General features: G+C 35.1%; 1 protein-coding gene across 3 annotated transcripts; it reads left to right on the plus strand.

The window, feature by feature from the left end:
• Positions 1-152: 152 nt before the first annotated feature.
• On the plus strand, positions 153-22,336 carry LOC125669770 (probable proline--tRNA ligase, mitochondrial). 3 transcript variants are annotated; one of them, XM_048904527.2, is made up of 14 exons: positions 153-971; positions 2,968-3,144; positions 5,640-5,817; positions 8,534-8,607; positions 9,578-9,655; positions 12,124-12,196; positions 12,439-12,546; positions 13,822-13,918; positions 14,733-14,764; positions 15,034-15,095; positions 15,445-15,524; positions 21,010-21,145; positions 21,907-22,086; positions 22,209-22,336. In XM_048904527.2, exons 2-14 carry the CDS (start codon positions 2,968-2,970, stop codon positions 22,323-22,325), a joined length of 1,392 nt encoding a protein of 463 aa, XP_048760484.2. In that variant the 5' UTR covers positions 153-971; the 3' UTR covers positions 22,326-22,336. The 3 variants fall into 3 exon arrangements, with proteins under 3 accessions (XP_048760484.2, XP_056018897.1, XP_048760483.2); XM_056162922.1 differs by having other exon boundaries at positions 192-221; XM_048904526.2 differs by lacking the exon at positions 153-971 and adding an exon at positions 1,068-2,193.
• The last annotated feature ends 1,371 nt before the right edge of the window (positions 22,337-23,707 follow it).

A 23,707-nucleotide genomic window follows, 5' to 3' on the forward strand; every position in this document is an offset into this window, starting at 1 on the left:
CAAAAAAATATAAATTTATCAAATAAAATTTTTAGAAGAAATTTGACCATATTAAAGTTAGAGTGTAGTTCTTTAAGATATTTTAAAACATAGTTTTAAAAGCTTTTGATTTTTCTTTTATCATTCCGGAAATTCATTTCAATTAATAGTATATCTCAAGGTGTAAACAAGGTAAGCATGATGCATGATGATCATGATGATGCCCAGGGTGACTGGGTGTTGTATGTTTTGCGTCTTTATTCTTGGGGACGTAACGTTTTCCTTCTTTCACTTCACATGTCTAGAAAACAATGCAGCATATTTTCTGTTTCAACCACAATCCTAAATCACAGTGGAGAAAATTCGAGTTTTTCTTGATATGTTCTCGGCTTAGTTGTAATATTTTGACTGACGCTTACGCCGAGATTAGACATCTCCAAAGCTTTAAAATTGGTGTCAATTCGTTTCTGTACAAATGTGGTGTACTGTACAGTGTCACCGAGTTGCCTCTAGTTTTAATGTCAGTAGTAATTTTAAAGAGTGATCACTTTATTCAAAGGTCTCAAACTACCAGGAAAAGAAGGAAAATTCGCCTTCAAGAGGCATTTTTTTAATTTTCAATTTTGTTAACATGGCAACCATTTAAAAAAAAAAATGTATATCCTCCTTTTAAAAACATAACAAATTCTTGTGCATGATCTCGTGCGTACAAAATAATATCTCATCTGCACAAGATATTATGTTGTGTGCATGAGATATTGTATCTTGTACATGAGATATTCTGTCATGTGCATGAGATAATTTAAAAAAGAAAGAAAGAAAGAAATACTGCATGTCCTAAATATACAACTGTAGGTTAGGCCTTACTGTCACCATTGTTTATTTTCTTTTTAGCTCACCTGAACTGAAAGGTCAAGTGAGCTTTTCTGATACCCTTTGTCTTGTGTCCATCCATCAGTAAACTACAACAGGGCTAATTTCAACCAAACTTGGTAAAGAGTATTCAAGTTTATTCAAATGAAGAGCCACATCCTTTTTGAAGTGGAAATAATTAAGAATTAGTAAAAAAAAATTTGTGGCATCTTCTAAAAATTTTCCTCTGGCCCAATTTCAATCACACTTGGCACAATCATCCGGATTCAAGTTTATTCAAATCAAGGGCCATGCTCCCTCTGAAGGGGAGATAATCAAGAAAAGGCAAAATAGGGTAGGGTCATTTAAAAATCTTGTCAAGAACCACTGGACCAGAAAATTTGTTTATTTTTTTTCAAATAATATTATTATTGGGAAAAATGCAAGCTAAATTGGATAAAAATTGGCAATTTTTAGGAGGGGAAAGGGCCGAAATTCGGACCCAAAATGGGCCTTAAGAAATCACTGTAAGGGATTGAAGTTTTACATTTGGATTTATAAAAAATGTTTTTAAAAAATCTTCTCTGACTCTCAAGAATAACAGGGCCATGATTAGTCATATAAGCATCCCCAGGTAGTGTATATTCAAGTTTGTTCTAATTGTGGCTCTTGGAAGTAAGATGGGGCCACAAAAGGGGATGAGAGTTTTACATGGGAATATATAGGCAAACAATCTTCTCAAGTACAACAGGGCTATGATTAGTCATATTTTAAATATGCAAGCATCCGTAGGTAGTGCAGATGCAATTTTTTTCAAATTGTGGCCCCTGGAAGAAGGGTAGGGTCACAAAAGGGGATCAAAGTTTTACATTGGAATGTATAGAGAAACATCTTTTTAAAATCTTCATCTCAATAACAGCAGGGCCATGATTAGTCAAATTAATATCCAAGATCCCCAGGTAGTGCAGATTCAAATTTATTCGAAACATGACCTCTGTGGGTATGTTGGGGCAAAAGTTGGGGATCAAACTTTTACATAAGATATTAATAATCTTAAATTCGTATGTAAAAGTTTGATCCCCATGTAAGGTAAAGCTTTAAAAATTTGTACATAGATTTCTTGTGGCAAGATGTTTCATTTCATACTATGATCTTTGACTTTTTGACCTTGACCTTTAGAAAAACAAGATCATGTTACATATTGGTGTTGAGGCATCCCCATGTTTTGTGAATTCAAGTTCATTATATTGTGACACTTTGGACTAGACTGGGGCCAGAATATTAGGTCAGAATTTTTAATGGGAATAAAGATCGAAAAATAAATCTAATAAGAATCACAACAGCAGGGCCATGGTGACTCAGGTGAGTGATGTAGCCCTGGGTTTCTTGGTTGTTTTTAGCTCACCTAAGCCGAAGGCTGAAGTGAGCTTTTCTGATCAAAATTTGTCCGTTGTCTGTTGTCGTCAGCGTAGTCATAAACTTTTCACATTTTCATCTTCTTCTCAAGAACCATTGGGCCAATTATAACCAAACTTGGCCAAAAGCATCCTTGGGTAAAGGGCTTTCAAGTTAGTTCAAATAAAGGGCCATGCCTCCTTCAAAAGGTAGATAATCACAAAAATAGGTTGGGGTCATTTAAAAATCTTCTCAAGAACCACTGGGCCACAGGAGCTATAATTTTCATGAAAGCTTCCTGACATAGTGCAGATTCAAGTTTGTTCAAATCATGGCCCCCAGGGGTAGTTTGGGGACCACAATAGGGGATCAAAGTTTTACATAGAAATATATAGGGAAAATCTTTAAAAATCTTCTCAAGAACCAATGAGCTAGAAGAGCTGAAATTTATATAAAAGCTTCCTGACATAGTGCAGATTCAAGATTGTAAAAATCATTGCCTCCAGGGGTAGATTAGGGCCACAAAACGGACTAAGGTTTTACATGCAAATATATATGGAGTCTTCAGATATGGGCCAAGGTAACTCAGGTGAGCGATGCGGCCCATGGGCCTCTTGTGTTTTTTTTTTAGAACCATGTGTTGATACATATGTTTTAACCATTCATACATTATGTTAAACATCAATTCAAATCAGTTCATCATTCATCATTAAATATTTAAATTTCAATTTTGTATTTCAGATGAAGCCACTGGTAGCAAATATTGTACAGTCAAAGTCCATGATTAAGCTGTTGCAATCAAGGAGAAGAATATTACACAAAATGTTTTTACATGACAAACCAAAGTATCTCTCCAAAATGTTCCAGAAATTTACAGACCTTCCAAAACAAGGGGATATTACTTCCATCAGTCACAGAGTAAGAGTACAAAAACAAAAGTGTCACTCAGGTGATCTATTGCAATCTGTTTTTGTCCATTGTTGTAGGATGTGCATCATGCATTAATTAAGAAATGCATGATTTTAGCTTCTTCTCAGATACTATTGGGTACTTCTTACTGAAATTGGCACATAGCATGATGAAGTAAAGGGGCACAAGAATTGTGAAATTGGCACATAGCATGATGAGGTAAGAGGGGACAAGAATTGTGAATGTCATTGTCCCTGCCATTGGGAGCTGATGTGCAGGGCCAAAACTAAAAAAAAATGCTATCTTTGAAAATATTGTATTCTGGGACACTACATGTATGTGCATAGTCATGATGAGCTAGGAGGATTCTACCAAAGTAATAGAATTCATGGCTTCTGGAGGGGGGGGGGGGGGGGGGGTTCTGATCTAGGGTAGGGCTCTATGACTCATATTGTGAAAATGTACTACATGTATTTCTTTGAAAATCTTCTTCCTGGACGTCAAACAACTAAAATGATTACAAAGGAATGATAAAGATAGTGGCCTCTACAAAATAATGAAATGTATGGTCATTCTGGTCAGGGACTTTGTTGCTAAGGTGGACCTGCATGGTTCCTATAGTGAAAATGCATTTTTTCTTAAAAGTCTTCTCAAAACCTGGGCATCAAACAAATAAACTGAATGTGTAGTTAAATGAACATTGATGCATTCAAAGTACAGTAAAACTCTGATATAGCGAATTTCTGCGGACACTCTGTAAAAATTCGCTATATGCGTAATTCGCTATACGATTATAGCAAATTCATAATTAAAATATAACGAATTCGTTAAAAAACTGATTTGTTCTACATGTATATCAGTTGCATAAGAAAGCAGCAATCGATATACTTGAGTTTGTATTGTCTCTAAGAAAAATTAAGCCTATGTATTTTTAAGAAGAATATTTTTGTACAAGATATATACACACTGATTTATATATGATAATTTATCTTTAGGGATTGTTAAGTCACGCAAGAACATGTAGAAAGAAAAATATCTACAAAATTATGTGCAATACATACAAACAGTATATCATAGTTTTCATTTACTTGTTGCTTTACACAAGTAAACGAGTGCATGATATAATAAATGCAATCAAACTTCAAATTTAATTAACGAGAATAGTAAACAATACCGACAATACATTTGCTAAATATGTGTAAGTATTGTTTTACGTTAACAAACTCTTTTGAAAAGATACAAAAAGAAATTTTGTAATAAGCAATTGTTAAAATTCACGAGTTTAAAATGAAAAAAATAATTCGTTATAAAAGGTGATTTTTACGTATATTTTTAATTCAAGGGGAATATGAATTTACTTCGTTATATCCGTAAATTCACTATATCCGTGTTCGTTATAAACGCAGATTTTTGAATAGAATTTATAAAGAATTTGCCGGGGAAATTGATTTCACTTCGCTATAGCCGTAAGTTCGCTATATCCGTGTTCGCTATATTCGAGTTTTACTGTATATAGATCATACTGTAAAAAAGGCAATAAACCTTGAAAAATCTCCATCATACTTCTGAACTTCCAAGTTATAGACTGGTTTCATGGTTATAATGAATTGGAGTCCTACTGCAAAATTGTGAAATTCCTGGTCCCTAGATCAAAAGTTCAGGCTTATGGGGGTACTCTACATCATCATAATGGCCGACTTTCCTTTTAAAACATGGATGAAAATATAAATATCAGGAATATTTGCCTATTCATTTCAAAAATCATCACCTAGCTGAGTAGCTCAGTAGGTTATCACATTGACTACTGAACTGTAGATCGCGGGTTCGAGTCCAACAGGGGTTTTAGATTTTTTTCAGTTTGCTTTCTACTAAAACTGCATTTTTTGATTATATAATGTAAATTTGAAAGTTTTTAATTTCAAAAAATTGTTGTACATATCCTCCACTTTTCATCCATATCAAATTTCTCTGGTGTAGCATACCTCCTTCAGATGGGGCTATGTGGTGAAAAGGAATTATTTCTTTAAAAGTCTTCCTTTTCACTTGTGAATATATGGGAGTTCATAATAAGCACAAAGGTTGATTATAACCAGACAATGTGTAAAGACTTTTGATTAATGTCAAATAGTCAAGGTCAAGGTAGCTCAGGATAAAGCTCATATTTGACACAAAAGTTGCTTATGAAAAGAAAATTTATTGTGTCTCAGAATTATAGTCTTTTCACCAAGCTCAAAGTCACTGATAAAAATTGAAGAATTCTTTGATCAAGAAACATCATTCATGTGTATGAAATGAACATCATTTTCACTACAGAAATTGAAACCATTTAGTTGTTCGTGTTTGAACTTATTGCACTTACAGAAACTCTTCTGATATAAGTTTTATTTTGTGTTATACTCAGGTGACCATTAAGGTTCATGGGTCTCCTATTTTTCTTGAATTGTCTAAAGTTGATTTTAATTTGTACCAGTATATTGAAATGTAGTCTCTCTCTGCTGTTCCAGCTGTTTCTAGCCAACGGAATCTACTTCCCAAGCTCACAAGGAATTTTTACTCTTATGCCACAAGGATTGCGAGCTCTACAAAAATTAATCAAAATTGTAGACAAAGAAATGGAAGCTATTGGTGCTGAGAAAATTCAGATGCCATCTTTGGTGCCAAAACGTATTTGGGAAACCACAGGTACAGATATATAATAATCAAAATAATCTTTTATCTGCTATCTTCATCAGTCAATAACTAACAAGTTCACTATGCTAAGTGAATTTTCACTCCAGTCTGATTAAAATCAGACCCCTTACTCAGTATCATATGATAATGAGTAATGAGTATGGGGTCTGATCATATGATAATGAATAATGAGTATGGGGTCTGATTTTAATCAGAATGATTTTCACTCGGGTTTAATAGCTTGTCAGTAAATCATTTATACCATTGATAAACTAAAGCCCTTGACACTTTTCGTCCACACTATGTTTGTTTTAGCAATTCTTTTGTCTGAACAGAAGTTTTGCCAAGCTGCAAACGGAATTTGATTTCCCAAACACTGCTCTGCCTTGAAATCAAATGTCATTGCCCCATCGTAAATATGTTTTTATAGCTTGATAACAAATGTGAACAATTTCCGTATTTGTTATTGAAATTCTATCAAATTTCACAAAATAATGTCATTATGATGTTGAAAAATGATGTATAGAATTTGAATTCTTTTCCCACTTTCTCTGGAAACATCGAGACTTGGTACATAGCTTGTATTGATATCCATCATCTTAGTTTCATGTGACTGTTCTGAGTATCCATACCTTCTACACATAAACATAATACCGTTTTGAAAAAAATGATGAATTCTTTTTTAAATAAATTTTGATTTTATTTATTGTTAGTATCTGTTTAACAATTTTTACTCAAAACCTTTGATAATAAAAGAAAATGAACATGTAGTGTCTGAATAATTTCCAAACAGCCCACATACAATGTAGATTTTCTCCTTCCATACAGGTAATATAGATAATGTCATGGCCTACCCTGTTCAGGCGTTTATAGTATTTTAAAATTGCTGTTTTCATATTATTGAATGTTATGTAAGGTGAGAGGAGCATAGTAGAATTGATGGGTCATAGATATCTGCATGGGTAGCTCGGTATTAGAGCACCGGACTAGTGCAGGAATTCCAGGTCAATTTCTAGTCCAGCCATAGGTTCTCCAGTTCGTGTTTTAGGTCACCTGAGTCACTCGGATGACCTTTTGCAATCAGTCCCTGTTCATCATCGTCTGAAATGCATTAGCAATTGCACATTGTTAAACCCCTATCAATAGCTACTTAACTAATTTTCTTTTCAAATTTGTTATAAAGCCTCTTTAGGGTAAGAGGAATCCTAAACTGTAATCTTTGCACCTCAAGGGTCAGAAGAGCAGGGCAAAATTGAAAATCTTTTCTAGTTGCACACAACTGTGAAGGAAAATTTAATACATAGTTACAAAATCAGGAAGCCCTCTATCAAAATTGTATATTTCATGACCCCTGTGACAGTCTCTAGGGTGGGGCCAAAATGGCCATTTAGTGTTCAGGATAGGCAGGACAGTGACATAATAAAATTATTTGGCAAAGAATTTTCCTCATATGTATAGTAAAATCGTATTATAGGGGATTCCCAATGCAAATATGTCAAATAATGTGAGGGTTCTTGTGATATTAAAGGGAGTTAAGGGTATGGAAGAGTTACCTTCCCTGAAAACCAGTGAAAACTGATTAACAGTATACCTCATAGTCCTGTGGCATTCTCTGAAATTAATTTCTGTCTGAAATTCACACAAATTTTAGACAGTGGGTACCTTTTCAATGATATTTCAGGATCTTTTCAGATTTCGTCATCTAGTCAAAAATATAATCAATATAAATACGGGAAAATTTACAATGTAAAATCCAGTTTTCAATACTGTTACAGACACATTTACCTGATTTTATGAGAAAACATGTTAAGCATGACTTCACAATGTACAAAACAGCTGTAATGTCATAGTCTGGTACAAGACATAACGTAGTTTAGTAAGCTTTGATGTCAGATATAAAGGAACAACAGTCACTATTGTGACATTGAGTTTCTGACATATCTCAATCACGTGATCAATGTTCTGTAATGTTCTTTTCATCTGTCAACACCAAATAAAAGCTGACTGCATATTCAGGAAGATCAGGGAGCCTTCTGCAAAAATTGTAAATTTCTTGGCTCCTGGGGCAGCCACAGGGGTTCAGACTTCAGGGCAGGGGCCAAATTTGTTATGTACATTGTAGTATCAATTACTGAATGTTTAATAAAGAATCTTCTTTACTTCTTCTAATATTGAATACATATTTAGAAAGACCATAAAGCTGCCTGCCAAAATTTTAGATCTCATGACCTCGGGTACAGAAAGTTCTTAGTGTGGGACGAAAATGATAATATTGTAAAAGTCTGTAATTAATGTTATAAAATCTTCTTTTAAAAAAAGAAATGAGGAGAAGCATATCATTTGGTTTGTTGATAAGTGCCTTTAACAAGAAATAAAAATCAATGTAACAAATTTCATTTTCTCCTGATTTTTTCTTGTTAATCTATCAGTCATTCTTATGAACAACAAAATTGTTGCTCATAGAAACTGTCAAAAACTTATGATTAACACTATTGCACCATATAGATTCAGGTGCACTGAAATAGTGCACACCAGCATTGCTTGTTTTAAATGCTGTTTTACTCTTGGACATTAAAAAAGATGAATCTAGAAAGCCAAGGACAATTTTAATATTTTTATCGTTTTAAAAACTTTATTGAGCTGACCATTGAAAAGTTGTTACATGATACTCAGGCTTGGATTGTCTCAAAGAGGAAAACTCAAACTCAGATTTGAGGTTTTTTTATAGGGAGATGGGATGCCATGGGACCAGAGCTGTTTCGACTAAAGGACAGACACAAGCGTGATTACTGCCTAGGCCCTGTAAGTTAAAATGTCACATTTCAAGATCCATTTGAAATTATAGTGCATGGATTAGCATGCAATATATGAACATGTATATAGTCAAATAGAAGAAATATTCACACAGTTATTATTATTATAGTTTCATTGTAAAGTCGCCAGTTTCTGAACAAAATGTAAATCCACTGATTAATCACAATACAAAGGGGAGATAACACTAGTAGATTTATCTGTCTACCTTTCTGTCACAACCTAGGGTCTGTCCTTGGGTTGTTTGGGTTCTTTATCTGATATTCTCTTAAAACAAGAGATGATCTCTATCAATTGAGAAAAAACAAGAGTAAACAATCAGTATACATTTATTTACATGTGTACAAAACAATTACAAAAATAGGAAATGAGAAAAGTAATTGATGTAAAAGAATGAGCAAACAATAATCTGGGCACAAAGTTCCTTGAGTGATGGGGATTTGAAGTATTTGAGTAATGAATGGCCAGGCCTCTGTCCAAGGGGAGATGATGTAGAATGGAAAAAAATGATGGGGGGGGGGGCAAAAAAGTCTTTTATGGAACGACTAGGATCAGAAATGACATAGTTTAGATTAAAAGTTGTTCAAAATGGGACAGTACAGGCTCACAATAGAGTCCAGAGTTAGGTAATGAAAAAACGCTGAAAAATCTCTCAACCTCTCTTACAAATAAAAAGGCTGCGGTTATTCAATTAACAAGCATCTGCGTGTAGTGCAGAATAGTTTGATCAAGTCATGGCCTTCAGCTCTAGGGTCCAAAGTTCTCAAAATTTATTTTTCTGTGTTAAACTGAACACATAGGGACTTTTTATATTGTGTAAAGATCTCAAATTTTCAAGGATATCCACAACATCTTGGATAGTGATGAAATAATGATAACATAAACAAATTGGATGTATGTGAACATTATGAATCTGTTATTGTTTCTGAGATTTTCTGGTTGATTAATATTGAATTTGCAGACGCATGAAGAAATAGTCACCGAACTGGTTGCCAGTCAGCTGAATTTCCACCACAGAGTCCCCATCAAGCTTTATCAGGTGAGAACAGGAGTAAATGAGATCCACAAATCATTTGACATGTCTCGTAAAACTAGAATGTCACAATTTAAAAACTAACAGTGCTAGTAGTTGAATGATATGATATACATTTACAATTGAAAGTTCACATAATATGTCCAAAGAAAAATGTGTGTCAAGGAGGTCTGATACACAAACTAGAACTTATTTGACAATTAATTAAACTATATGTGATATGTCATTAATATATAAAGAAAGAGTACAACCAAAGTAAAAATAAGATTTCAGCAGTTCCTGCATGTTTCTGAACACCCATCTATAGACGAAACGTATTATGGTACAGCTCGTTTCTAAACACCCATCTTTAGACGAAATGTATTATGGTACTGTTTGGGGTTTTCTGTTTTTATTTTGAAATCATTTCTCTGTCTCATATCAAGCTGAAATTTGCTGTGTACCTTCTTTGTGGGTTACTGTAGATTTTGTTGGAATTGCGATCCATTTCAACCTCTCTTGCAGGAGTTTTGCCCCTTTAATGTTGTGTGGAGAGTACATGATTTGTCCGTTTTACTTCCTCCCACAATTTTCAAGTGGCTGTATGGCCATGGGTATTGAAGATGGGCATGTGGAAATGATTTTGATTTTCTTCAATATTCGAGAAAATAACAGGTTGTTGAACTTTAAATTTTGGGAATATTTTACATACAGGGCTCTTGGATTGTCTATCTATTTCCTGTCATAGTTTTTAAGCTAGGACCTTTTATTTATATGATACATAAAGGTTCTCCCATGGTTTGTGGTTTGATATGATTTATATTCAATGAGTTGTGTGTTTTCCATCCCCGAACCTTGGCATGGGGATAGAAAACATACAATGAGTTGAATATAAATCAAATGAAACCACGAACCATAAGAGATTCTTTTTATCACATGTTGGAATTTTTTATAGCTATTGCTTATTCTCTAAGAAAGAACAAGGTACGATTGTATACATAAAAAGGCCCAAAAATATGCTCTCTATAAAATGTGCCTGGAATTAATCTTAATCAGCGTTTTAAGAAAGTAAAATGTATGCCAGGTATACTATGTAAACAAAATCAGAATGATATTCCTAAATGGATAGCATTATGACATCATGGATAAGACATGACCCGCCTTTTTCTCAAAATAAGCCTGGAAACTGTCAAAAGTCATACAGATTATTGCTCAGAAAAAGATGTGCGCATTTGTCGAGCAAAATGAAAATGATGTATATTGTGTATTATTTTAAGATGAAAAACATGCTTGAATATGAATTTGCTCGACGCATGCGCTGTATGTTTTCTGAAAGGAAAACTGCCTGAATTTGTGGATATTTTGATTGAAAATGGCATTTTTGCAATTTTATGCCAACTTCAAGCTCTCGTCATATGACACAAATCATTTTGCTGATCAAACTGAGCAAATTTGGGGTTTGCTAATCTATTCCTTATTTGAATGCCAGGGTTTGAGCTCCAAGTGAAATCATCGATATTTTGGGCCAGATGACTTTAGTAACTGTACCTACTTCTTTACTTCTTAGGACCCAGTTGCACAAATGTATAGTGAAGTTTAAGTGATAGTGAAGTCTAGTTAGTGCTATTGTATGAGTTAATGGCAAGTTGACTGTCAGTTAAATTCAGCTAATATTTGTGGAACTGGGTCCAGGATTTTTCATTTCTTCTTTTCAATTTTTTTTTTCTTGTGTGAGTTGAGATTAATTTTATTGTTGATAGATATTTTATCTAAAGGATATCATAAGTTTTTAGCAAAAGGTAGTTCAAGACTTAATATTTACATTCACTGAATCTTTTCTCTTTTATTTGTTTTGAAATTGAGAGTGCTTTCATCATAGACAATGAATACATGTTTGTTGCAATCAAATTCGATCCGGTTTTTAGTACCACCTGTCCATGTAGTCATTACCAAATATGAATTGCCGTGAAGGTCAAAGGGTGCGTTGGCTGTTCTGTTTAATGTAATGAATGGGTCAATGATATGATATTTTATTTCTTAAATCTAGTCTAGATTTTTAAGAAATGCATAAAAATGTAAATATAAACAATAAAATGTCTTTCTTTGTTGTTGCATCAGGTGATAAAGGTAGCAATTATTGCAGAAAAAATTTGCATAACCTGTGAGTTATGAATTTTTTCTGCAATGCTGCTACATCTACCTTGATCACCCGATGAAACAACAAAGAAAGCATTTCATTGTTTAATAGATGTGGTTTGCTCTTCAAATGTTACTGCATTTCAATAATTTCTTTTATTTTTGGCCCCATGGGGCATGGCTTCAGCAAACTTCAATGTACATTACATCAGGATCATTGCATTTTAACTATTTGTAGACTTGTGGTTCTTGAGAAAAATTTCTTTTACTTACCTAGGTCAGAATGGTATGTTGGAAAGGAAAACAAACAATACCTTTTATTTCAATTAAGGACTAAAGGAAGTTTGTTTTTATCACAGATAACAAAGAAATTCAGAGATGAGCCAGTGCCTCATCATGGGTTTTTACGAAGTAGAGAGTTTGAGATGAAAGGTATCCAAATTTTTTTGTCAAATAAAAGTAAAAGATTTTATTTTTCTATTTCATGTGAAAAACCTTATTTTCAAATATGACTGGTTATCATCTTTATAACGTCTGCATCCAGTCATTTCTGCATGGAGCACAAGACCATGTCCTAGATTTCCTTTTTTTGTCCACTATTTAATTTTGTTTTTGAAACTTATAGTAAACTTGATGTGCATTTTGAGGTGTTTAACAATTTTTTTTTCTTTTAGATCTGTACACCTTCCATTCTTCGGAGGAAGATGCCAGGGTTACTTATGAAGAGGTGACGCAGGCGTATGAGAAAATTCTGAATAGACTACAGCTACAGTTTGTTAAAGGTTGATGAGCTGGACATTCTGACATGTGCTATATAATGATACCTGTGAGCCCTGTGGTTCAGTTTTGAAGTTCTGGCAGTTTTTAATACTAGTGCTGTATATGTTCAGCACTTTATGAGTTGGTGTTCTTGAATGATTATTTTAAATGTATACTAGCGGAAAAAAGAAATGCAAGTTTATTTCGATAGTTATTATTTTTCATGATTCATTGATGATTATTTCATTGTTTGGTTTTCTCGATTATTTCATCATTACTGAATGTATTTCGATGATTTTTGTTGCCCTGTCACAGACAGCATTTGGTGAATAGCTTTAAAACAATGGTACCCTACGCCGTTTCCCGATCCAAATCAGTAGCGTGTATGCCCACCCCTGACTTCAGTCCCTGCTCTTACTCTCCTTAACATTGACCCATAAAGGTGTTTATTGTCCTTTGAGGGATATTATTCCTCTCCAGAATGAGGGCCTGTGTGAGTTAAGGGTCCTTACATGAGACTTTAATGCACTTCTTAATTCTTCTGTCCAACTTGTCCCACAAATACTCTATTGGGTCAAATCTGGACTGTATGGTTGCCAATCAAGAACTGGGACATTGTTTTGAGCCAGAAAGTCACGACAAACTCTAGCAACATGGGGTATCGCGTCGTCCTGCTGCAACATAAGGTTACGTTGATGGATAAGAGGAGATGTGCAGTCTCAAAACCTGATCCTGATATGCTGCTGCTGTAAGATTGCCATGTGTTTTCACGCCTTGAGATATCCCTGCCCATACTATAACAGACCTTCCCCCGAATCTGTTGCATTCCATTATGCATGCTTTAGAATATCGCTCACCATGACGTCAATAAACATGTTGTCGTCCATCTGACCTCTAAAGTGTGACACGAGACTCATCAGTAAACAACACACCTCTCCAATGGGCCAAACAAAACCGATAAGGTGCATGTGCAAACAGCCACTGCATTCGACATTGGCATCACCTCTGCGTTAGTGGCGGACCAACATAGAGACACCATGGCCTATGTTGGTCCACCACTAACCATTCTTGGACACACTGACCGAACTACTTGAATGAAACAAAAAAGAATAAAAAAGAAATGAAGAAATAACAAAAACCAAACTTGCCTTTCTTTTTTCCACTAGTATATATATTTTTGAAGTGCACGAAATACTCGATTGAAACAAAAAAGAATAAAAAAACAAAAAGAAATAAAGAAAAAAAACAACTGATTAATATCTTTAACAATCAGAACTTTTTTTTTTAATGAAAAACAGCTGAAGCAGCAACAGGTTTGATTGGAGGTTCACAGTCTCATGAATTTCACCTGAAATGTCCAGGTATTGGGGAAGATGTGGTGTACACCTGTAACAGGTATTCTGATACATGTATAATTCACAATTTTGTGTTCAATGTATGATACATTTACTATCTTTAGTTATTATGCATTATTCCTTTACATACATTGTAGGTACAAACTAAAACAATGGATTTTAAATAGCAGATGGCATGTACAGATTCAATAAATTTTGTCCACCCATGGCAATTTCTTTGGAGGGGGGGGGGGGAATAACAAGTGAAACTGTTTAAAGTATTATGACATATTTTTGACCAATTTCAGGAGATGGTTCGTGACTCCTGGTTCCCTCACCCATCCCCTTGGAGGGTGGTATATTTCATGCTCAAAAGACAAAAAAAAAATTGGGGAACATACTGTTTTAGATCTGTCTCTGTATCCCTGTATTTGAACCTCTTTGTCTGTCTGTCTGCTGAAACTTTGGTCAGAACTTTTAACCTACCTGGTATACAAGATAGACTCTCCATATACATATACATAAAATCTGATGTTCAGTATAGAAAGGGAAAACATATATGTATATCATTTGTCACAACTGAATACGGAGCCATGGGGGGGGGGGGGGGGGGGGGGGGGGGGGGGGGGGGGGGGGGGGGGGGGTTAGTGTGTTTCACAAACACGTCTTTGCTAAATGTTTGTTTACTCCCATTATAAATGTTTAATTGGTAGTTTAGAATGTTGATAATCTTCTCCCCTTATAAAATCTCATAAACATTTATGAGGAGAGGAGCATGTTGTAAGATGATGCTTTCCGTTTCTGTCTTCATTTCATAAATGATAAATGTGATACAATGTATGCAGCAACATCAAAGTCTGGCTTGTATATTTCAGTTGTGGATACTGTGGCAATAAAGAAGTTTTGGGTATGTGCAGGACTAAAATTTATCAATGAGTATGATTACATTTAGAATACTGTGACTATTTTCTTGAACTCCTCCAAGGCCAGTGATAAATTTTAGATTGATTCACTATGTGAAATGAATAGCATGGTAGCATTTTCAAACCTGTTAATAAGGTATCCTGAACCTACCTTTCTTTTTAAATGCAGTGCATTACAGAATGTACACACTGAAATTATGTCTCTTCAAATTGAAAAGTACTAGTATTCATAGCATCATGCTTTGTTTTTCAGAAAAAGCAGATGAATGTCCATCTTGCAAATCTACAAGACTAGAATCATTTAATGCTATTGAGGTAAATCATACATGCAAACATGACTTGCATATCTGGCATATAACATTGAGTTGCTCTACCAGAATTAAACCTCATGATCAGTTCTAAAATTCAAAGAATGCACATACACTGCACTGATATTGAAAGAAAAATGAATGTACATGGTTTAGAAGATCAAGACTGCATATTTTACAAGTTGGATTGCAGTTTTTATTTTTATTTCTCATTATCAGTTCTAAAATTCAAAGAATGCACATACACTGCACTGATATTGAAAGAAAAATGAATGTACATGGTTTAGAAGATCAAGACTGCATATTTTACAAGTTGGATTGCAGTTTTTATTTTTATTTTCCATTTTGCTTTCTAGGTAGGCCATGCATTCCTTTTGGGGGAAAAATACTCGAAACCTTTAGAAGCCATGTATAGAACAAAAGATCAGAAATTAAAGTAAGTCAGTAAAATCTAGGGTAGTTATCTCTCTTTTCCTTAAACAGATCACAAGGTAAACTACCTGTACAGATTATATTCACGGGATCAAAATGTTCACACAGCAGACGGAAAAATGTGAATACTTGTAGGAAATTCCACACAGCTGACAATGAATACACATATGAATATTCAAACAGCAGACAATGTATACACATATGAATATTCACACAGCAGACAATGTATACACATATGAATATTCACACAGCAGACGCAGCGATCACTGTCAAGTGCTTTCAACGTAACGACAGAGCCACAATAAGATAGACCTGCCTTGTCAAGCCTGAAGATGACATACACTTTGAGACTCTTCTATCTAGGCTCAAAATAAGAGACATTGCTGAAGTTCTCCAATTGGGCAGGCTGAGATAGCTTGAACACGTTGAGTGCAGCACAAGCTGGATCTCGCAGGTCAGATGCATGAACATTGCAGCACAGCGGGTCAAGGCAGACCAAAGCTTTCTTGGGACAAACTTGTGAAGCATGATCGTGTAGCCCTGAACATGGACTCTACCAACCCACTGGATCGCTAGGCGTGGATAGGAAGACTTTGCTTTTGACAGACAGGCCACACCCTCAACATGAGGATTAATCCATGGCCTGTATAATCAAAACTGGTTGATGATGATGATGAGACAATGAATATGCAGAAATATTTACACAGCAGACAATGTATACACATATGAATATTCACACAGCGGACAATGTATACACATATGAATATTCACACAGCAGACAATGTATACACATATGAATATTCACACAGCAGACAATGTATACACATATGAATATTCACACAACAGACAATGGATACACAGAAGGATGATTTGTACCAAGTTTGATTGAAATTGGCTCAGTGGTTCTGAAGAAAAAAATGAAAATGTGAAAAGTTTATGGACAAAGACAACAGACAAAAGGTGATCAGAAAAACTCACTTGAACTAAAGGTTTTCAAGAATAACACAACCTTGATTAGTCATGTTGATATGCAAATATCCCTAGGTAATGCAAATTCAAGTTTGTTTTCAAATTGTACTTAAGGTGAGGCCACATTAGGGGATCATCAAAGTTTTACAGGGGAATATAAAGAGATACATCTTTAAAAATCTTCATTTCAACAACAACAGGGCCATGATTAGTCATATTGATATGCAAGTATCTTCAGGTTGTCCAGATTCAAATGGATTCAAGTTTTTTTTATGCCCTCCCAACTACAGTCAAGGAGCATATTATTTTGTCCTGTCTGTCTGTCCAAAGCAAAAATTTAACCTTGCTCATAACTTTTGAATGGTGAGTGATAGGACTTCCTTATTTCATATGCACATTCCTTGTGACAAGACCTTTCTTATGGTATCAACGTTTTTAGCTCACCTGAGCTGAAAGCTCAAGTGGGCTTTTCTGATCGCCCGTATTCCGGCGTCCGTCCGTCCGTCTGTCCGTCCGTCTGTAAACTTTTCACATTTTCAACTTCTTCTCAACAACCACTGGGCCAATTTCAACCAAAGTTGGCACAAAACATCCTTAGGTAAAGGGAATTCTAAATTGTTAAAATAAAGGGCCAGGCCACCTTCCAAGGGGAGATAATCAAGAAAAGGTAAAAATAGGGTAGGGTCATTAAAAAATCTTCTTCTCAAGAACCACTGGGCCAGAAAAGATGAAATTTATAAATAAGCTTTATTAGGTAGTGCAGATTCTAAATTGTTAAAATCATGGCCCCCGGGGGTCGGATGGGGCCACAATAGGGGGTCAAATTTTACATACAAATATATAGGAAAAATCTTTAAAAATCTTCTTCTCAAGAACCACTGAGCCAGAAAAGCTGAGATTTATATGAAAGCTTCCTTATATAATGCAGATTCTACATTGTAAAAATCATGGCCCCCGGGGGTCGGATGGGGCCACAATAGGGCATCAAAGTTTTACATACAAATATATAGGAAAAATCTTTAAAAATCTTCTTCTCAAGAACCACTGAGCCAGAAAAGCTGAGATTTATATGAAAGCTTCCTTATATAATGCAAATTCTAATTTGTTAAAATCATGGCCCCCGGGGGTCGGATGGGGACACACTAGGGGGTCAAAGTTTTACATACAAATATATAGGGAAAATCTTTAAAAATCTTCTTCTCAAGAACCACTGAGCCAGAAAAGCTGAGATTTATATGAAAGCTTCCTTATATAATGCAGATTCTAAATTGTTAAAATCATGGCCCCCGGGGGTCGGATGGGGCCACAATAGGGCATCAAAGTTTTACATACAAATATATAGGGAAAATCTTTAAAAATCTTCTTCTCAAGAACCACTGAGCCAGAAAACCTGAGATTTATATGAAAGCTTCCTTATATAATGCAGATTCTAAATTGTTAAAATCATGGCCCCCGGGGGTCGGATGGGGCCACAATAGGGGATCAAAGTTTTACATACAAATATATAGGGAAAATCTTTAAAAATCTTCTTCTCAAGAACCACTGAGCCAGAAAAGCTGAGATTTATATGAAAGCTTCCTTATATAATGCAGATTCTAAATTGTTAAAATCATGGCCCCCGGGGGTCGGATGGGGCCACAATAGGGGGTCAAAGTTGTTGTTTTTTTTGTTGTTTTTTTTGTTTTTTTTTTGATACAGTGCAGATTCAAGTTCGTTAAAATCATGGACTCCGGGGATTGAATGGGGCCTCAAGGGGGGCATCAAAGTTTTACATACAAATTTATAGGAAAAATCTTTTAAAATCTTCTTCTCAAGAACCACTGAGCCAGAAAAGCTGAAATTTATATGAAAGCTTCCTGATATAGTGCAGATTATAAATTGCTAAGATCATGGCCCCCGGGGGTCGGATGGGGCCACAATAGGGGGTCAAAGTTATAGGAAAAATCTTTAAAAATCTTCTTCCCAGAACCACTAAGCCAGAAAAGCTGAAATTTATATGAAAGCTTTCTGATATAGTTCAGATTCAGGTTTGTTGAAATCATGCCCCCCTGGGGTAGGATGGGGCCACAATAGGGGATCAAAGTTTTACATACAAATATATAGGGAAAATCTTTAAAAATCTTCTTCTCAAGAACCATTGGGCCAAAGAAGTTCATATTTACATGAAAGCTTTCTGACATAGTGTAGATTCAAGTTTGCAAAAACCATGGCCTCCAGGGGTAGGTTTGGGGCCATAATAGGGACTACGGTTTTACATGCAAATAGATATGGAAAATCTTCTGATATGGACCAAGGTGACTCAGGTGAGCGATGTGGCCCATGGGCCTCTTGTTAACCTTGTGACTTTGGCGTTTGACCTACTTTTAAGAAAACCTCACACATTCAATATCTTCTGAACTATTTAAGGTAGGGCTTTCACAAGTTGCAAAGGGTATAATGTTTTTGACCCATCCATCTGTTAGCCCTTGAATCCTGTTCTTGTTGGCGCAACTTCCTCTGAAACCGCTCAACAGAATTTTATGAAATTTTGTAGTTAATTGCCAGAAATTCTGACTTGATTTTTTTCATTGTCACCACAACTTAAACAAAATTTCATAAAACTGTCGTTTTAAATAAGGACTTACTTGTAGATGTGCAAATTCGCAGTATGATTTGAATTTTTTTTCAGGGAGTTATATTCTTTTAATCTTAGACGTTTGGTCTCCATCAGTCCTTTTCTTGTCAGCGCAACTCCACTGAAACCGCTCAACAGGATTTCATAAAAATTTGCAGTTAATATTTTGCAGGGAATTCTGATTCCATTTAGGAGTTATGCCCCTTTGAAATTAGATATGCTACTGAAACAGCTTGTCAGTGCAACTCCTTTGAAACTGCTGTACAGAATTTCATGTTACTTTGTATTTAAATGGACATGTTGTAGATATGTGCATATTCACAGGAAATTCTCATTTGATATTTTTTTCTTGGAGTTACGGTATGTCCCTTTTGAAAATAGATAAACTATTTAGAGCAACTTGAGTGAAACTGGTTTTCAAGCCATATGTAATTAAAATATTTCTGTTTTTATATTTTACACAATTTACATTTCTAAACAATCTTACACATGACTTGAGTAGTGCCATTTAGTTACATGCGTGAAAATACTACAGTACAGCCATAAGGATTTGTTGTATTTTATGCATAGCATTGTCATTCATTATTGTCATTCGTTGTGAGGGGCAAGGTGTATATGAACTTGCTCACTTTTTCTTTCATTTGCATATGTATAGATCCCTTATGGTAAGGCCTTACATTTCATACACAATCTTTGACTGTGATCTTGACCTTGCAGTTAGACCCAAATTTCAAAATCTTAACTTTACCAGGTAATCAAAACTTTTTGAATAGTGAGTGATAGGGCTCTCATATTTCATGTATGCATTCTTTGTGACAAAATCTTTTTTAGTACCGAAGTTTCTATCCTTGTGACCTTCACCTTTGAGTTTGATCTAATTCAAGACAACATTAAGTTTTGCATATCTCCTGAACTATTGAAGATAGGGCTCTCATATTTTGTATATAGATTCTTTATGGCAAGACCTTTCATTTTCATATCATTATTTATGACCTTGTGACCTTGACCTTCTCCAGAACAGCATGGTCATTTTAGTCAAATTGTTATTGAGGCAATTAAAGTTTGGTTATGTTGTGACCCTTTAGAGCTAGGTTGGTGCTACAGTATGGGGTCAAATTGTTCATGGTAATAAAGAATGAGAAAAAGATCTATTAAAAATTACAATAGTTGCACAACTGCAGAGCTAAGGTGACTCAAGTTAGCAATGTGGCCCATGGGCCTCTTGTTGAAAATACATGAGGGTGTGAACTGCCATGCTTTACTTCAGCGTAACTTTATGAAGCTGGCATGAAATGTAGTTCTTACCGTCATGCATTTTCAAAAATTAAATTTATTCTTACATTTACATTCTACTTTTATTATTATGCCCCCCCCCCCTCCCCCTGAAAAACAGGGTGCATATTGCACCTGTTGGTCAGTCGATCTGTGGACCAAGTCTTGTACACTCAGTATCTTAAGAACCATTTGCTTGACAGATATCAAACTTGGTACACTGATTCAACCAAAGGAGTAGATGAAACCTATTGCTTTAGAGGTCACAAGGTCAAGACTATATTTAATTCTCATTGTTTAAGAAATAATTTATACTTTTCTTGTGTGGATTGGGAAAGAAGTTTTTTATGAAGATATAGTGAAATGATACATGTTCTTAACCCTTTTTAATTTTACACCACATGGGGCATACATGCTTCTGAAACATTTCTTGTTTCTGTCGGAATTCCCAGCAATTAAAATAGATGTACTAAATTCATTAAGATTTACAAGCACATTGTTCACATCTGCATCACATTCATGAGGAATGTACAATTGGTAAGATATTGAAGGCAAAGACATTAGAAATGTAGATACATATGTGTATGGAAATATTCATATAACAGACAGTGAATACACAAGAAATTATTTCCAGGGTGCTGCAGATGGGATGCTATGGATTAGGAGTGTCTAGAATTTTACAGGCGTCTGTGGAGGTACAGAGTGATGGAAAACACATCAGATGGCCGAGACTGATTGCACCATATCAAATCGTAATCATACCACAGAAGGTAGAACTCATCTCAGAATAAGTCTTTCTCTCTCTCTCTCTCTCTCTCTCTCTCTCTCTCTCTCTCTCTCTCTCTCTCTGGACAGAAAGGGATAGAGGGGTGCACTTTAAAGGGGTAAACATGTCATTTATAGTGCTTTGAAGTATATGTGTTTGCTACAGTGGAGGTTAGGTATGTACATTAATGCATTATATGATAAATAATTTTTCAATTATTCGAATAACACGTACAAACAATGGACATCAGGCTCTTCCCATAAATCACAGTTTAAAGCACTAGACACTTACACACTGAAGAATTATACCTGCATAATTGTCAAATACAATATTAAACAAAATATGCCAAAAAAAGGAAGCAAGGCATTGAAGATGAGAGTAGTGAATTTTACCATGGATACAGATCTCCTAAGCAATAGTATCATATGTATATCAGCCTACTACATATGAAGTCGGAGAAGTTAAGCAGTCTCCAGCTGTTGCACAAAATTCATTATAAACTTAAAACCTGTCTGACATGGTGATGACCTTGACCTTAGACATACTGACCTGCTGAGCATGTTGATGTGCATCAGTCTACCACGTATGAAGTCTGCAATGTAAAGCATTCTCCAGTTATCTCTTGGTTAAGATCATTACTTTATTCTTGGGTATGATTTACTGTCATTTCTTTATTTATTCTTGGGTATGATTTACTGTCATTTCTTTATTTATTCTTGGGTATGATTTACCGTCATTTCTTTATTTATTGGGGTTGAATTGTAGAAAGGAGCTTCTGATGAGAAAGTCCGGGAATTAACTGATGCCTTGTATCATCGACTGCAGTGCGTACCATCATTAGAAGACAATGTGTTAATTGATGACCGGTTGTCTATAACTATTGGTAGGAGACTTGTGGATGCCAATTGTCAAGGGTTTCCTTATGCTGTTGTCATTGGGAACCAGGTGAGTCATTGCTGAATACAGTTTCCATTCTCTGGCATATTTTTTTTTTATTACATAACTTTAAAAAGACAGCTGGGTAAACTGCCAAACTGAATACACATGAGCATTCATTGATTTTTCAGGCTGTTGAAAGAGAAGATGGATTTGAAGTGATAGATATTTACTCCAACAAGCCTCTAACAAATTTAACAATGACACAAGTAGCTGATTATCTAGGTCAAAATATAAAATCCATTTGAAATCATACAAATTTTGTCTTTAGTTAGTGTTATGGAAATGAGCATCAGTGAAGTGCCCTGTTATGACACAAACTCTATAGTAAATATAAATATGTATTGGATTATGTAGGAGAGAGAGTGCGTGTTTTCATGAATGTTACAGAATAACCTCCAAGGTTGAGAAGAGTTGTTTTGAAATGTAAAAACAGTTAGAGACAAAGGAAGTTATCCTGCGTCATCCATGAAAACAAGAACTTTACTCCGGCTGAGAAATATACTAACAGCTTATCGCTTACCTACACAGCTATAAATTAGGTCACTTTGTGATGTCATGGCAGTTTCCGAAATGGACTAGGCCTACATGTCTTTTGCTGATGAAGAAGATGAGATGGTGGGGTATACTACATCTATTTTGAAAAATATTTCAAGTATTTAGTTTGACATTGACGAATTATATCAACGACTTTGAATACACAGTCCAAGAAAACTACACATGTGGAAGAGGGTTAACTTGTCGGTGCATCAACATGTTTACATGTGTATCAATCTGGGAATGCAGATTGAATTATATTGAATGACAAATATTCTTCATTCATTTGTTTTGCAACATTTTGTTAGGGAGTGAAACAAGTACTTTCTCAGGCATCTCTCTCCCATCACTGCAGATGTAGCTAACCTAAACATGTACCGGTATGTAGAATGTTAAGCACACTACAACCATGTATCAACAAAACTGAATTAAAATTATTTTGGTTTATTCAGGTGAATTGAAAAAAACAAATTTACAAATCTTGGTAATTTGTTTATTCATCTGCAAGTCTCTTTCGTTTTTCAATTTTCATTATTTGCATCCCCCTCTTCTCTGTCCAATTCCAGTCTTGCCTTCTCTAACTTAAGCTCCATTTTACGAAAGCCGATTAAGATCACTTAGAAAAGAAAAACATTTTAAAGGCGTAATGATGTGAATCAAAGGCAATATAATGCAAAATAAAGGCATAACAATGCAAAGCAAAGGCATAATAATGCAAAATAAAGGCATAACAATGCAAAGCAAAGGCATAACAATGCAAATCAAAAGCACATAAACGGGAAACAAAGGCGTGTTAACGCGAAAGAAAAGTGTAAGAACGCAAATCAAAGGCGTATTAATGCAAATTAAAAGCGTAATAAGGCGATACAAAGGTTAATAACACGATACAAAAGTGTATTAACGCAGATGCAGGAGGTGTTTTAATGCGGGGGGAAGGCGTAATGGTATATAAAAGGTGTGCGTTGAATGTTATGTTATAATGAAGAATGTTCAATACAAACAATTAATAAAGCTATGTTTCGAGTTGGGATTTAGCAACAAGGAAATTTTAGTGATATTTGCACATTCAAATGGAATTATCATCAGCATTTCT

Source organism: Ostrea edulis, chromosome 4, assembly GCF_947568905.1.
Source record: "Ostrea edulis chromosome 4, xbOstEdul1.1, whole genome shotgun sequence".
NCBI lineage: Eukaryota > Metazoa > Mollusca > Bivalvia > Ostreida > Ostreidae > Ostrea > Ostrea edulis.

Bases quoted from the DNA above. Each gene is read 5' to 3' on its own strand.
- LOC125669770 (XM_048904526.2), top strand. The intron at 12,547-13,821 runs GTTGATGAGCTG...AATGAAAAACAG, and splicing joins ACAGCTACAGTTTGTTAAAG to CTGAAGCAGCAACAGGTTTG. The intron at 22,087-22,208 runs GTGAGTCATTGC...TTGATTTTTCAG, and splicing joins CTGTTGTCATTGGGAACCAG to GCTGTTGAAAGAGAAGATGG.